This window comes from Sciurus vulgaris (genome assembly GCF_902686455.1).
Source record: "Sciurus vulgaris genome assembly, chromosome: 7".
Taxonomy (NCBI): domain Eukaryota; kingdom Metazoa; phylum Chordata; class Mammalia; order Rodentia; family Sciuridae; genus Sciurus; species Sciurus vulgaris.
The window spans coordinates 14,229,031-14,245,040 of record NC_136467.1 but is presented as its reverse complement, the minus strand read 5'-3'; the positions used below and the strand labels follow the sequence as shown (position 1 = coordinate 14,245,040).

At 35.7% G+C, this 16,010-nt stretch overlaps 1 protein-coding gene across 1 annotated transcript; it reads left to right on the top strand.

Moving 5' to 3' along the window:
- Positions 1 to 6,761: 6,761 nt before the first annotated feature.
- Positions 6,762 to 13,519, top strand: VIP (vasoactive intestinal peptide; the record flags this gene model as incomplete). Its single annotated transcript, XM_079147100.1, has 6 exons — positions 6,762 to 6,868; positions 8,705 to 8,827; positions 9,887 to 9,991; positions 10,335 to 10,466; positions 11,286 to 11,367; positions 12,960 to 13,519. 5 exons carry the CDS (start codon positions 6,762 to 6,764, stop codon positions 11,329 to 11,331), a joined length of 513 nt encoding a protein of 170 aa, XP_079003226.1. The 3' UTR covers positions 11,332 to 11,367; positions 12,960 to 13,519.
- Between the last annotated feature and the right edge of the window lie 2,491 nt (positions 13,520 to 16,010).

Below are 16,010 nucleotides of genomic sequence, written 5' to 3'. Positions count from 1 at the left end.
AAGTCAGGTATACTCAGAGCTCATATAGGGACGGGCAAAAGGAAAGGAACAGGTTAATAACATGAGATCCTGAGATCCAAGGAATGAACTGGGGAAGACTGAGGTGAGGAGCCAGATGTCAAAGCCAGGGACCATCCAGAATAACTGAAGAAAAAAAAAAGGAGGAGGACACATTGTCACCAGTGACAAGGGCAGACACTGTCCTGCCTCTGTCCTCTACTCTAGGATGAAGCTCAGAGTTACCAGGCTTATGCCTCAGGGTCTCTTTTAAACTGGTTTTGACACGAAGTAGGACACGGGGTCCTGGACAGGCTCCTTCAAGTCAAACTATGATCATATAAAAGTCAAAATTGTTTGTAAAGTAATAGTGATTATTAATTTTCCCAGTTCACATAGTATGATGTGCAAAAAAAAAGTCCAAAGCATTCTCCCTAATTTTTATTCCTCCATTCCATAGCAACTGTAATCCTAATCATTTTGGGATAAAAGCTATAATCTTCATACTTAAAGATCTACCACACTGAATTTCCTTCCCTCTTTTATTCATCAGAATAGCATCTAAGTTTCTGAAAGTAGACAGAACAATGTGAATTCTAGGCTGCCTAGGTTCTGTGTCTGGCTGTGATCCAATAAAAAAATGCAGTTATGGCTGGTCCCTGGGGGTCACCTACACTGATTCTTGATAAAGTTTTTCAAGACCTGAACATTAGTAGCCCCTTTCCATTCCTGGATGGCATTTGGTGTCTTCCTAAGCAAGGTATGGGGACTTCCTTTGTAATGCAGATTAGTCTACTTTTGCCTTTACCATTGCTGAGAGTGTTTCTCTATGATTTGCTGGGTTTGGTGATAATCAGATGTGAAATAAAGTCATGCCAGCTTCTATTGACCATTCTTAATCTTAACAGAGCACATCTGTCACATATTTTGATTTGAAGCAAGAAATTTCAAAAATGAATAATTTTCTGTGAAATTCTCAGCATTAGTTAAGTGGGATGGGTAATGGTGTTTTGGAGTTAAGGGAGAAGTTATCCTCAACCATATCAGTTAGATCATTAGATGTCCAAATACTTCATATTCATTAAAATATTTTAGACTACAGCATTAATTCTAATAAGTAACTTTAATGAGAAAATTGAAAATTTGTTTTCAGCAAATCAAATAAACCATGTAAGAACTGCAAAAATAAATCCAAATTTTTTAAGTTAGAGAACAAAAAGTCTATGGGACTATAACCAGTGCAGAGCTTTTTATTACTGTAAGAAATATCTATGAGTATCAACTTATAAAAAGAAGCAATTTAGTTTGGCTCACTATTTTTTGTTGTCCATGTTTGGTTGTCCTCATGCTTTTGGACCCACAGCAAGGCCGTACATAATGGCAGCAGCACATCCTGGTATCCATCTGTATGTGGAGCAAAACCACTTACCTCATGGCAGGGATGCAAAGGAGCAGAAGAGGAGGGGTCTGCGGTCTCATTCTCCCTTCAAAGGGCATGCTTCCAACCACTGGAAGACCTCCCACTAAGCCCCACCTCTTAAGCTTCTACCACCTCCCAATAGCACTACAGGCTGGGACCAACCCTTTAACACGTGGCCTTTGGGAGAACATTCCAGATATAAACTTCAGGAAGTACATTGTGGTTCTCTACGGTCACCATTGTGTGCACTAGCACAACAGAACTTCCTTCTCATAACCAGCCATACCTTCACAGCCATTAACACACCTTTCCTTGGTTTTACTCAGCCCTTCCATCCTCAGCTTCTGGTAATCACCATTCTATTCTCAATTTCTGTAAGATCAACTCTTTAAGATTTCACATGAGTGAGATCATGCAGACTTATCTTTCTATGCCTGACTTATTTCATTTAGCATAATGATCTTTAGTTCCATCCATGTTGCCGTAAATGACAATTAAAAAAAAAAGCCTAGAAAAAAAAATCAATGTTTTCATCATAAAAAATAAATGTTTGAGGAGATTAATTTACCCTGATTTGAATGATACACAATATATACATATATCAAAATGTCACAATGGTACAATTTTTATTTGATTTTAAAAAAATCAAATGTATTATACATATCATTTTCACATACAAAGTACAAATAGACACTGTTAAGTATTTATTTTCAATTTCTATTAACATACTAGGCAAATGTTACGTATATAATATACATTTATACTTTTAAAGTATAATGTATAGCAGACATAAAAACATGTATATTACATATACATACATATTACACAATAGTATATTAGATATTAGATACAAAATGTGTGTGCATATATATGTGATTTATTCATTTCCTAATACAATTTAGTTATTGAAATCTATAGGACTTATGAATATTAGTATAAAATATCTTCCAAAACAGGAGGTTCTAGACCAGGAATTGACAAACCTCTTTTATGAAGGACCAGAGTAAACATTTCAAGATTTTTCATATATACATATTTTGTTGCAAGTATTCAATTTTGGTGTTGCAGCACAGAAGCAGTCATAGAGTACATATATATGAGAATTTTCCATGTTTCAATAAAACTTCATTATGGAAACCAACATTTAAATGTCGTATAATTTTTATGTTACAAAATAATCTTTTATTATTTTAATCATTTAAAAATATAAATGCCATGCTTAGCTTGAGAGGTGTAGAAGTAGAGGATGAGCCTGTTTGGCTCAAAGCCAGGAGACTGCAACCTCTGACATAACCTTCTCCTCTCAGGGTCACCATGGCTGACAGGGGCAGGTCTTGGGGCCAGGGTGAGTTAGGGTGAACTAGGGAGCCAAACCTGTAACTCCCAGAGGCAGAAGAGCACAGTTGAGGCAGGCCATGCCTCCTGGCAATAAGGCACCTCTGGTAGGTCTTTTCACTAAAGAAACAATGGTAAATCTGAATGTCTGCCTAAGTTTGAAAATCCTTTCCATTTACCTCCCTACATCCAAGATAGTTCAGTTTAAAATGTCCCTGCTCTGTCTCTGCCTTTGGTTCTGTTGATTGAAAAAAGGGGAGAGGTGATACCAATATTTTTATGAACTTTCTATTTCCTTATCTGACCAGTTAGCATCAAAAATGCTGATAGCAACAATTAAAGAACATCACCCATTCTTAAAGGGAAGAATGCTCAACAAGATCAGAAGCTCTGACTTCCAATCCCATGTTTATTTTTAGCAGCATAAGTGACTTGCAAAAATTACTTAAACCCTCTGAACATCAGCTTCCTTATTTGCAAAAGAAGGATTTTGAAGATTTGATTTACCTGCACATATGAATGAGAATTCCCCTGGTTAAAAATATTACTCAACTGAGAAGTTTTAACATATGAAACAAATTGTGCTAGAGATATGGGGAAATTATAGGAAGATGTGTCCAAGTAGGGGGAAAGTACATTTAAACAGTAAATTCTCAGTTGCATTTATTCAGTTTTGATAACACAGTGCTTAGGATAAATTCAACCACATTCCTTTTTCTTTTATTTATTTTTCTGGAAGCATTACCCAATGAGCTGGTTAAAGGACTTATGGTTTACATTCCATTTCCTTGAAAGAAGGAAACAGAAACATATTTTGATAAAATCTGGAAATTAAGACTTCTAACCTGCAGATGGTGCTATGATCCCATTATGAAATGTCTCTGCTTTCTCATTTAAATTCAGAAGAAAAATGCAGTTCTTTGATTTGGTTTATTTTTATTCAAAGGTAAGAAAATTTATTTATTTCTCTTTTCTTCTGTGTTCTATTATTATATTGGGAGAGGAGAAACTGTCTTTACTATTGGAAAAATCTCCTTTACTTAGTCTTTGTCAAAGCTAAGTGCTTGCTTAGACCAAATAAGTCAACTTTTATGTCTTTTTTTTCTGCTTATCACTCAGCATTGAATTGTCTGTGGTTCTTAATCAATTTAGTTTACTGTTGCTGGCCTTAAATAAAATTGCTTCACTGAGAATTGGGTGACGAAGAGCTAAAGATAAAAAAATTCCATATGAGAGTCATTTCAACCTCTACTTTGTAATAATCAGTTAAAAAAAGATTTCCTGGAATTAAGCCACAGGAACTCTGGTTTAAGTCAAAGCTGTCAACTGAGAAACAAATTTCCAGACATTTTGAAATTTAATTCATTTAATTTTTCTTGTAAGTGAATTAGAAATATGATTAAGCATAGCAAGATATTCTTTTACTGGATCAGTCTGACTTTGAATGCAGCAAATAGATACTAAAATCTTAAAGTAAAAGAAAGAAAGAGGGTTTTAGAGCTATTTTTCCCTTGAGGAATCTACAAATAAAAATGTAAGAGAATATACACACTAGATATTTTTTAAAAGTAAATGGAAAGAGCATTTTAATGTTGTCATTCATAAAGCTGATCATGTTGCCACATTTTGACCTTCAAACCTGACTGAATGTATTACTTGAATGACTATTTTGAGTTAAAAATCCACTAACAAAAATTAAATATTAGTCAATGCACTCTATAAATGCATTCTAAGTGATTATCTGAAACCACCTGTAGAGTGATTGAGTCAGGAATATTCAGAAATTGACATGGATACATGTATTGAGAGTGGGGATAGAAAATAAAATAACTTTTCATATTATAAGGACTAAGAAAATTAGGAGGATCACTTTTTAAAAGAAAGAAATATTTAATTCCCTGAGGTCTGTAGTTTGGCAATTTTTTTTTTTTTTGGATCATTTGAAACAGTGTATGTGAACATACACCAAGTGTTATGACATTTATACAAAATGTAAAATAGCAATATAGCTACTACTTTGTGAAATGGTGTGCATATTATACCATCTTAGAGACTTTCTGAAACTTTTTTCCTAGGATTACTTTAAAAATTAATGAAGTATAATGAGAGACAGGTGAAAAAATCATTTCTGGTTGCTTTTAAAATCAGGATAAATTTCAAAAAGTAATAAATCAGTACCTACATGAATAGCATAAAAAGGCATTTGAACAATTGATGCTTTGTAAAACAGGAATTAAACACAAGCATGAAGAATATAAGTGTTGTTTTGCTTTTTGCATTGTTTCTTCATGAAGTTCTTGATTTTTGGAGCACCTTAGTGGATCTGTCTCTCAGGCTAAAATCATTCTCACAATTCCAACTAATTAAAGATTAAAACATTTCACATTAAGCTTGATACTTTTTGTTTAAAAAATATGCTTCCTCTTTATAACTTACGTCTTGAAGTTACTCACTATAAATTTATATAAATCAGACATAATGGCAATTGAATAAGAACTTCAAGCCCGTGGGAGCACTTCTGTGACGTCTTTCAGAAAGGTTTGTGATTGCTCAGCCCTAAGCCTAAGCCCTATAAAATGACCGACTTTGAATGCTGGTCAGAGTGCAGAGCAGTAGCTGGCAGGAACAGCCAGCACCCGACCAGTGCTGAAGGCACAGAGCTGGTGGGGTCTGTCTAGGCTTTCAGGACTTCAGCACCTCAGACAGCTCCAGCAATCGCCAGAACACAGAGCTCCTGAGGAGCACTCTTCAGCAGGGTAGGTAGACACTTTACCTTTCTCCTTTTTCCTTCCTATCTTTAAAAACTTTTCTCAGGCTATACTGAAGTTTTCTTCTCTTGAAGAGAATTTTACAGTGTTCTTCCTTGGCAACTGCAAAAAAGACAAGTTTCTCAACTTACCTGGTAAGCACAGAAGTATTTCAATTTTTCTTGTATGAATAGATTTTCAGAATCTTTTTGTTTGAAAAATAATTTACCTGGATTATCCCTTAAGTAAATATGATTTTTTGAGAAAAATTCATCTAAGTAGGTTCTGTTTGCATGTGTACAGATATTTGACTGAAAGGCTCAGTGAATACAATTTTTTTTTTTTTTTTGGAGTTTTCAACTTGATTTTAGGGTGATGTTCTTTCTGTTTTACAAGTTGATTAAGTGAACCCAAAAAACATTTATTTTGTTTTCCTTTACCTTTTAAGTTTAAGTGCTGTGATTTTTACAGTCAGAAAGAGAAAGAGATCTTGAACATCTAAATATTTATCTAGAAGCTATGTAGAAGTAAAATGAGTCAAGAACATGGAAAAAGTTTTTGCTATTTTTTTTTCATTTGGTCAGAATTTATTTCAATGATAATATGCTGTTCAATGATTTAAGTGGGGTCTTAATTTTAATTCTTAATTGAGTTAAGTTTTTCAAAGTCAGGCCCCAGGAAGTAAGTATACAGTGATATCTACAATTAAGAGAGTAAAAATGTATATATAAAATCTTTTCATACTGCCAGGTATGTATACATTATATTAATATATATGCAGACAAAAATATACAAACATGTGTGTATGTAATGTTCATGGTAGAAGTATTATTAAGCAGGTGATACCCTAGTTTTATGTCAGATACTAAAAGCCTAAAGTGAAATAAGCGCTCAATTTCCTGAAGCTGTTAAGTTTATCAGAAAAGATACTAAAGTCGGGGCTACAACTCTATTATAAAAATATGTCCCCAGGGTTTTTTCCAGCACAATAGAAATGTGGCATTCAGTATATTCTTCACCCAACTACGTGCCTGGCAAGTGGTAGGGAGCCTACACACAGGATCGTAATTTTTATTCAAACACCTGTCACCAAAAGATATATTCTTGATTTAAAAGGCCATCATATTGCTGATTAACTCTTTCTTGAAGATGGAATAACAGAGCAAGAGCCTTCACAAATACCGCTAGACCCTTAGAATTACCTTTGTGGTGACGAGAGTGGGGCAGAAAGCTGATGTGATTCTCTCTTCAGAGGCGCAGAGATGGAAGCCAGAAGCAAGCCCCAGCTCCTCCTGCTCCTGACACTTTCCAGTGTACTCTTCTCACAAAATTCTGCATGGCCTCTTTTTGGACCATCTTCTGCTCTGAGGTAAGTTAGAAGTTCACTTTTAATTGAGACAGGCAAGCATTCTTTTATCTAAATGAGAATTTCCTATGTTATTTTGGATAGTCCCATGTTTTAAATTGCATATCATTTATTTAAAACTTTTGATTGATGTCTTGAGCAAGTTCTTTTCCAACTTCAAGTCCACAAGGTCATTCTGAATCCTGGAGCTCACCTCTAGGGCCTGAGAGAGCATCAGTGACTAGTTCTACATGTGGTGTGCATCACATTTTCAAATGGGGTGGGAGGGGGATTTGACTTTCATTCAGAATCAGCATTAGATAAGTAAGAAGCTTTTCTGCACTGTCAGCTCAGTGCAGTTCAGTTTCTGGTAGAAAAATAGTTGTTTAGTTGTCAACCTCATTGTAGTTCATTTCCAAGATCAATCAGTAAACAATGATAACATTAGTGGTTTATTAGTGAAATATGTATAAAATCATGTTGCACAGAAATCTATCTAGGCAGAATCATTTTGTCAAGTTAAAAATTATGAGAGAGTTGTTCTACTGAGCTGTACTCCCCTACAATGTACTTGCTTTAAACTAAAATCTTTAATTTGTTTGATATGTTGTGTTCCTTCTTTCAAATTCATAAAGCATGCCACAAGTCATATTTGCAACTTTCCCTGAAATAAAATAGATTTATGTTAAAAAAGTAAATAGTGAATTAAACTTTCATTAACCTGATATTTCCTTCCTGTTTATAGGAATCATTATATCTAAAGGCCAAATACTAGTTTCCTTGCTTATTTGTCCATTCCTGTCTTTGCTTCAGGTATACTTGTCCTCAATAGAGTGAATTATCTCTCAGCTATTAGCACTCTCTGGTAAATTTGTTTAAAGCCATCTCTTATATGGCTTTGATGATGAAATAGTATGGTTCTGTCTGAATAGTTAGATCACTATAGATGAACAATCACATTGATTGTTGGGTTTCAGACCCACAAAAGATGACTTATTACTGACTACCAGCTCCTTCATCAGCAGAAGAAATGAAAGTGTCCTGGAGCAGACTCTTTCCTTGGAGGTTTACCCTAATGATAGAAGTACACACATACACAATTTTAATAGTGTACTATTGTTAAAAATGTGCATGTACTCACAAATATGGTCCAATTCTATATATAGTCAAGATAATTCTTAGTCTTGCAGTAAAGCATCATACATCCCTTAATAAAATTGTGTTAATATATAAGATTAGTAACCAGAAGACCCCACAAAAGTCTTTGAATTTGAATGAAAATTCATAAATGAAGAAATTCTTTGGGCTTGATCAATACAGAGAAATATAACATGCTAAGATAAATCTCTGAAACAAAGTCAAGGGACCCAGGGAGAGAAGAACAGTGAATACTCATCTCTTTAGAGGTATTTGAAGCAATTTGCTGCTAAATATCATCAAATACATAAATCTCTATCAGTTTTAATACTGATTATTAAATTTCCAAGTTTGTTTTGTATAAATTATGCCTACCTGCTAAATTTGGCTTTGCAAAGTGAAGATACACTTGGCATAGTGAAGTAGAAGATGGTCTGTACTTTGCTTAATCCTCTGATAGGATTGAACTAAGTAGCACTTACGTTTGGTATATCTAGCTTAGAAAAGTTGAATGGCATTATTTTGTGGGAAAATGAAAATACTTTTTATTCATACGTCTCATTAACCACATCAGATTATCAAGTGAAATTATCCTGTGCTTTCATTGTGAATCAATAATATTTCCCAAGATTCTGAGTCTCTTTTTCAAATGGTTGCAAAAGCATGAGCACTGTCTTCTGAGAAGGGAAGGTCTTACACTTATGGCATGCTTTCCCCTCACAGGTTGGATGACAGAATGCCACTGGAAGGAGCGAATGAGCATGACCAAGTTTCATTAAAGGCAGACACTGACATCTTACAGAACGCGTTAGCTGAAAATGACACACCCTTCTATGATGTATCCAGGTGACTTCCATTTCTATTGATTCATTGTATGTAGAAAATATATTTTAAAAATATAAATGTTCTAGTTTTATCTTACTGTGAAGCTATTTCTGTCTAATACTGGAGGTTTTCACATGCCACTCATTCAGCCTGATTTAGAGCAGCTCCAGCAGCTGAACATGATTTCCCCATAGAAAGACTGCGAAAAGTTTGGGTGAACACAACACTCTGCATTCTGTGTATCTAATTTCAAAAACCACAGATTGGACGCATCCTGGTAAAACCATGGCAACTTAAGATTCCATGATGAAGGTGGTGCTATGGAAAGAGGTTCATCTCACCTAAGGAAGCTCTTCTAGCAGTGCTGTTCATTTATAGAACTGCCTGTCTAGCTTTCAGTACAAACCAGGTAGCTCCATACTGAAGACAAAGGATGAGAGGTTATTCATTTACAAGGAAAAGTTGGTTAATAAGCCCCCAAATCCTCTCTACCTTAAGAGATTGTGTTTCCAAATATTTTGGCAGAGGAAATAGCAAACGATATCTTTGTGACTTCGCCAAAATCAACATATTTTCCCATCACATTTTTCTTTATTTGGGGTAGCAGAACAAAGCACTATAATGTAGAAACTATGCTTTTCATATCAGCATTTCTTAGAAAGACATTCATTTTAAAGCTTTTATCAGGAAGAAATCTACTTTATTTATTTATTTGTGGGGGCAGGGAAATATTTTATAATTACACTCACTTTGTATAGCAAGAATATAGGGTAGCATTTTGTATTCTGAATGATACTCAGGTAGAAATCTACTTTTAAAACAGTTCATTTTTTAAAATTTCCAATCTTGGGCTACATATATAACCTGACATTTGCCCATTTTATATATATACATATATATATATATATATGTATATTTATATGAATGATTAGAACATACCTTTCCTTAATATTTCCTTCTGGACTTAAGCTTTGATAACAACTTTTATAATAAACTGATAAAGTTGTTATTTAATGAGCTCAAATAATATTCTTGATAAATATTTATGCATCAACAACTGTCCTTTCCTCCTTGTTTTAGAAATGCCAGACATGCTGATGGAGTTTTCACCAGTGACTACAGTAGGCTCTTGGGTCAACTTTCTGCCAAAAAATACCTTGAGTCCCTTATTGGGAAACGGGTTAGGTAAAGGGAATTTCTTCTTTTTATCAAAAATGTTATCATTAATCAATCTGCAAATTATATTTTCACTGTCAGTAAGTTGTTCAGAATTGACTACTCTTTGACAATGTTTGATTTAGTTTAAAAAACTAATGAACATTTTCAGTAAAACATGCTGGGCCCATGAATTAAGGCAATTTTTTTTTTAGTATATTCATTGGGTCCAATCACATTTATTTTTCTTAAGTACCACTCATTTATAAATTTGAAATCAAATTGGATGAGACTTAATAAAAAGTAATTTGAAACATAGATGTAGTAGGCATTTATTATTAAACTCTGACTTTCTCTTGCTCACATTCCTTAGCAGTACAATCTCAGAAGACCCTGTACCAATCAAACGCCACTCTGATGCGGTCTTCACCGACAACTACACGCGCCTTAGAAAACAAATGGCTGTAAAGAAATACTTGAACTCAATTCTGAATGGCAAGAGGAGGTAAAGGAAAAGAGAACTTGTTGAAATGAGAAATCATAAATGATTTCCAAAACTAAGCAACATGCAGAGATGGCTCAATCTGTCTGTCTATCTATCTATCTATCTATCTATCTATCTATCTATCTATCTATCTATCTATCTACCTACCCACCCATCCATCCATCCTATATGAAGTAGTCATTCCAGTCTTGGTTGATGCTAGAGTACTCTGGAGAATTTTAAAAATACTGAAGTTTGGACCTTATCCCAAACCAGTTACCAGGAACTAAGTGCCTCTGGTGGTGTCAACCTGGACATCAAAAATGTTTGGGAGCTCCCCCGACAATTCTACTGTTCCAACAGGGTTAAAAATGATAGCTAGTCTGAATCTGTGAACAGGCTTTACCAAAAGTATTGACTTTTAAAACACATAAAGTACAAATAGCAATTTGTTCCTGCACAGAACCCCTTCATATTCAATCAAATTTAACCAGGTGACACTTTGTACATTCAAGTTCTGTAAAATCTCTGTCCCTCTGTGGTATGTACATACTGGACACAATTCAGAGGAGGTGGAGTTCTCTCTCTTTCTATTCCAATTATTTTTTTAATTAATGATAACCCCATTGAGGTGAAATCAGATATGAATATTTTTCTCTTTGCCCACTAATTCTGAAAGAATAATTTTAGATACTCTGAGGTTGAAAAGCAATTCTAAGATGATTGTTTAGCCTGAGTGAACTTTGCAGAGAAGTCTAGTCGTTACTTCCTAATTGTTTCTTTTGAACCATTCTCATCTAAGAGCCCTAACAGGCACAATTTCCTTCTTTTGATCTGCAGCACTGAGGGAGAGTCTCCTGACTTTCCTGAAGAGTTAGAAAAATGATGAAAAAACCATTTGGAGTCAAGCTGATGAGAAGTGGTGAGTCTGTCTGTGTATTCTTACTGTAGTCTCATAATCACCACCTAATTATGTAAGGAGGGAAGAGACACTGGAGAGGAAAAAAAAAACTTAGGGTTAAATAATCATTGTACATGAGATCTCAGATATCTAAGGACACCTCTACTTGAAGTGGATCCCACCCCAGAAAACAGCTTCAAATGACTCATGCAATGTTCTGATCACACAAGCAGCTATTCAGAGTGAGCAGACAGTTTGCCATCTGAGAAGTTCTCATATCTGTCTTGTCTCATTTCTACACTTGTGTTGAGTTAAAAACCAAAGGGTCCCAACTCACACTCATGAGAAAAACTGGCTATATTTTTGAGAACCAAACCACACTGCTCTTATTAATTTAAGGTTTAATCCCACAATTGTCTGTTAGCTCTTCATTTAATTTAAGTTCAGGAAACTGTCACCAAATTGTACCATAGTTCATTGTTATAAAAACACAAATGCACTCTAGCACTAAAACAGCAAACTTCACGTAGCAAAAGTCAAATTTTGACCTATAGTTAGTTTAGGCTTGAAACTCCAATAGCATTCACTGTAAAATATTTTTTAGTAGAGAAAACATGCACAGATTTTTCTGTGAAATGGTAAGCTTTTTATAAAAATTGCTTTTGTATAAATGTGTGGCACATGCTTATTTATTGAATTATGTTACATTAATGTTTACATCATCTCCTACAAATCTATTTATAATGCTTGATAAGTGCTTAAATAAATTCTTATCATCACCATACCAAGAGTTAGCAGTTTTCTCTAAAGGTCTATGAAATAAATGTTTTCAGCTTTGTGGGCTATCTTGTTACTCTTATAATTCCTTATCCTTGCTGTCATGGCATGAAAGCAATCACAGATAACATGTAAAATGAATGGGAGTGGCTGTGTTCCAATAAAACTTTATTTGTAAAACCTGAAGGTGTGCAGGTCAGAGATAAACCTAGTCTCCTGCAGGCTAAAGGCAATTCACAGTCACTTCCACTCCTGGTGTGGTTATCTAAGGTTTCCTAGAGAGTCAACAAAAGTAGACAGGGTATCTGGAAGACCCTGCCCTGATTAGTTACTTTTATCCACTAAGTAGATCATTCCTTTATCTTCAGAGAGGTGTAGTATCAGATTTATCTACAACGATGGCTTATCATATGTAGACATTTCAGAGAAGCAAGTTCATTGGTCACGGATGAAAGCTTATCGCATCCAGTGTCTTGAAAAAACATCCATAAGGTAAAACTTCATCAAATTAAGAAACATGATAGGCACTAAAATACACACACAGATCCTTCTAGCCTCTGTAAATTCTAAGTTCATTTTTGAGATCACATCCTTCATTTGACAAGTTCTTTGAACAGGAAATTCTGTGCATTATCTATTTGTGAAAAGGACAAATGTGTAATTATTAAAGACTAGAAAGAAAGCAGTTCCCTTGTGACAGTCAAGTCTTCTGGAAGGTTCTTGTCCTTATGACTGGGGTAAATAGATGATCACCAAATGGGTGGATAGGGGAATGAAGCTAAAATGCTATGAACACAAATACATTTATGTTTAAAGCATGAATTTTTCTTTTTCAGAATTCTTGAAGGAAAATGATAGGCAACAGTAATTACATTTTGAGTTCTACATAACTAATTCAAGAAAACAACTTCAATATCGAAACCAAATAAAATATAGTGTTGTGAATGTTGTGGTTTATTTTATTCTGATGTAACAACTGTGATGTTTACACTGTAAATATTATTTGAGTTATAAAATGTGTCTGTAGTTCATGAAAGGCCTGTAATTTCATATGCTGTATATTATTTCTAACAAAAGTATATTTAATGATAAGTAGACACTAGGTTAATTACAATTATATGAGACTCTCTGGAAGAGTGGTAATAGAGGAAAATTGATGTGTTTATTTATAGAGTGCAGTTAGCTATTCAGAAGAGTAGAGCGGATAATCGGTGTGTCTAAAATTGAATGTTAAGCAGATAGAATGCTGTGTTAAATAAACCTCAAAATATCCAAGAGAATACCAACAGCAAAGATGAAAAAGATATTCTTCAAAAAAGATTTTGAGAAAATTCGATATGTTTCCACACTGTTAGAAAACTTCCTTTCTAATGGGATTAAAACTCACAAATCAGGATCTCTATTGCCAAAGGCTTTCCTCGGATCTGTGTTTCTACCAAGGAGAAAGCCCGGGACTTCTTCCTTTGGACCTGCCCTTTATGCTCATGGGTGCAAAATGGAAACTGAATGGAATGCTTGTTTTTTAGGAATAACTATTTTTTTCCATAATTGCTCAGATTAATGTTTGGTCATATCAGCTCCCTCCAGCGAAAGTACAGTTGGGGACACAACTATTTTTCCAAACTGATTGTAAGAAATTAAATATAGGAAATAAAGACCTTTGACTATCATTGCAGATACTTGTGTTGGTTCTGATTCTTTTCAACAGTAACTCATTTTAGGTCTGAGGTTCCAGGCACTAGATAGATTTGTGAGATTTGAGGTAGGATTGCATTTAATAGTGTGTGTCCTAAAATAACAGTGACATAAAACACATAGAAGTTTCTCTCTCACATCAGGCCAGAAGTCAAGCAGTGTGATGGTTCTGCTCTGCAAACTCAGAGTAATTTAAACCCTTTCCAGCTCATCCCTTATCTCTGCAGTTGTGTCCGTTCTTCTCATGATGCAAGTTCATGGCTACAGCTCCAGCCATTTATCTGCATTCTGCACAGCCTGGTGGAGGAAGGGACATGGGGGAAAGGGAGCAAAGAGTCCACGCCAGCTTCCTTTGACCTGATATCTGACACTAGCATCCCCAGGGCTGGAACATAGTCTTATGGTCACAGGCAGTTGCAAGAGAGGTTGGGAAATGTGGGATTTTTCCTTTTACTTGGGATGGGAATTATATACCCAAGTAAAACCTGAGGACCCATTAATATAAAGTGGTGGAAGAATGGATGTATGTGGGGATTTGTTTTTAAATGCTTCAATTATCACCGGGAAGGCTTAAAGAAATAAAAAGGAAAGTGAGCGTCAGACTAGCCATCAATGAAGCACATCATCACCACAGGGCAAAGCTCTCTCATTTTCTTTCACTACCTTTACAACAACTGGCCACATAAGGAGGGACTGTTCTAGAATGACCGGTCAGGGTGAAGCTGTTTAGACAAGTTAAAAATGAACTGAGCTTACTGTTATCTTTTGTTCTCACTTGATCCCTCAAATTATTAACTGTTCATTGAGTGACTTTTCTCTGGGAAGCAATGCTGTGAAAGCAAACTTGTAAGGATCGACCAGGGCCATATTTGAATGTGAAGGTACAGAGCTTTAATTTCATCTTATTAATAAATATCCTTTCAATTTAACCAATATTTCTTCAAGAATTACTTCTTGAATGACCATTTTATGCTGTGCAGATATCTTGAAAGGGTTCTGGGAGAGGGAACAGAAAGAGCAGAGACACCTGAGGAGCCTCACAGGCCACTAATGGGACCTGAGAAGTGAGATGAGGAGAGGTGGTGGACAGAGGTGTGATATTATCTGAACTGCATTTGTACAGGATCATTCTGGATGCTACATTGGAATAGGGTGAAGGGATAAAAAGGACAGAAGCAGGGAGACCCATTAGGAGGCAATCGCGTCAGTGATGGTGGCTACCAGAAAAGAGGTGGAGTTAGGGAGGAGTGGATTGTGAACGGGTCCTGAGAGTAGAATTGAATTTTGGCTGATAGACAGAGTTGTTATTAACTGATATGGAGGGACGTGGGAGGAATTGGTTGTAGGGCAAAATGAGGAGTAAAGTTTAGGGCATGTGAAAGTTGATGCTAAGAAGAAAGGTGGAGATACACATAAGTTCTGGGGAGATGCTGGGCTGGAGAAAGACAGTGGGAAGACTCCAGAATATAGATGGAATTTAAAAACACAAGAGTGAATGAGATCACTAAGGGACTGAATACAGAAAAAAAGAAGAAAAAAAGAAGAAAGGAGGGAGGGAGGGAGGAAGAAAGGAAGGAAGGACCTCAAGACACTGTCTATGGCTGCTGAAATGAAGTACCACTAAACTAGGTGGCTTAAACAGAGCAGTGTGTTGTCTCATAGTTTTGAAGATTAGAATGTGGTTAGACATGTGGTTCAAGATCCACATGTCCTAAGGGCTAGTTCCTTCTTCAGGTCATGAGGAAGAGTTGATCCATGCATCTCCTCTGGCATCTGGAGGCTTGCTGGCAATTGGTGGTTTATAAAATTACTATCTTGACCTCTACCTTGATCTTCAGGTGGCGTTCTTCCTGTCTGTGTGCTCTTTTCCAGCTTTCTTTTTTCTATGGACCCCAGTTTTACTGGATTAGATCCACCCTAATGACTGTTTTTTAATTTGATTACCCTTAATTAAAAGTCTTATCACTTCATAAGGTCACATTCTGAAGTTCTAGGCTTTAGGACTTGGGAATTTGGGGGTGGGGGAATTCAACCCATTCTACTGGGGCATGCCAACATTTAAGAAAGGAGTAAAAGGGGAGGCCAGTGAAGAGGACAAAACGGGAGAGCATGTTGTCCCAGACCACAGACACAGGTCTGCGAGGAAAAGGAATTAACAGAGTCAAGCACTGCTGTAATGGGAAGTGAGATTT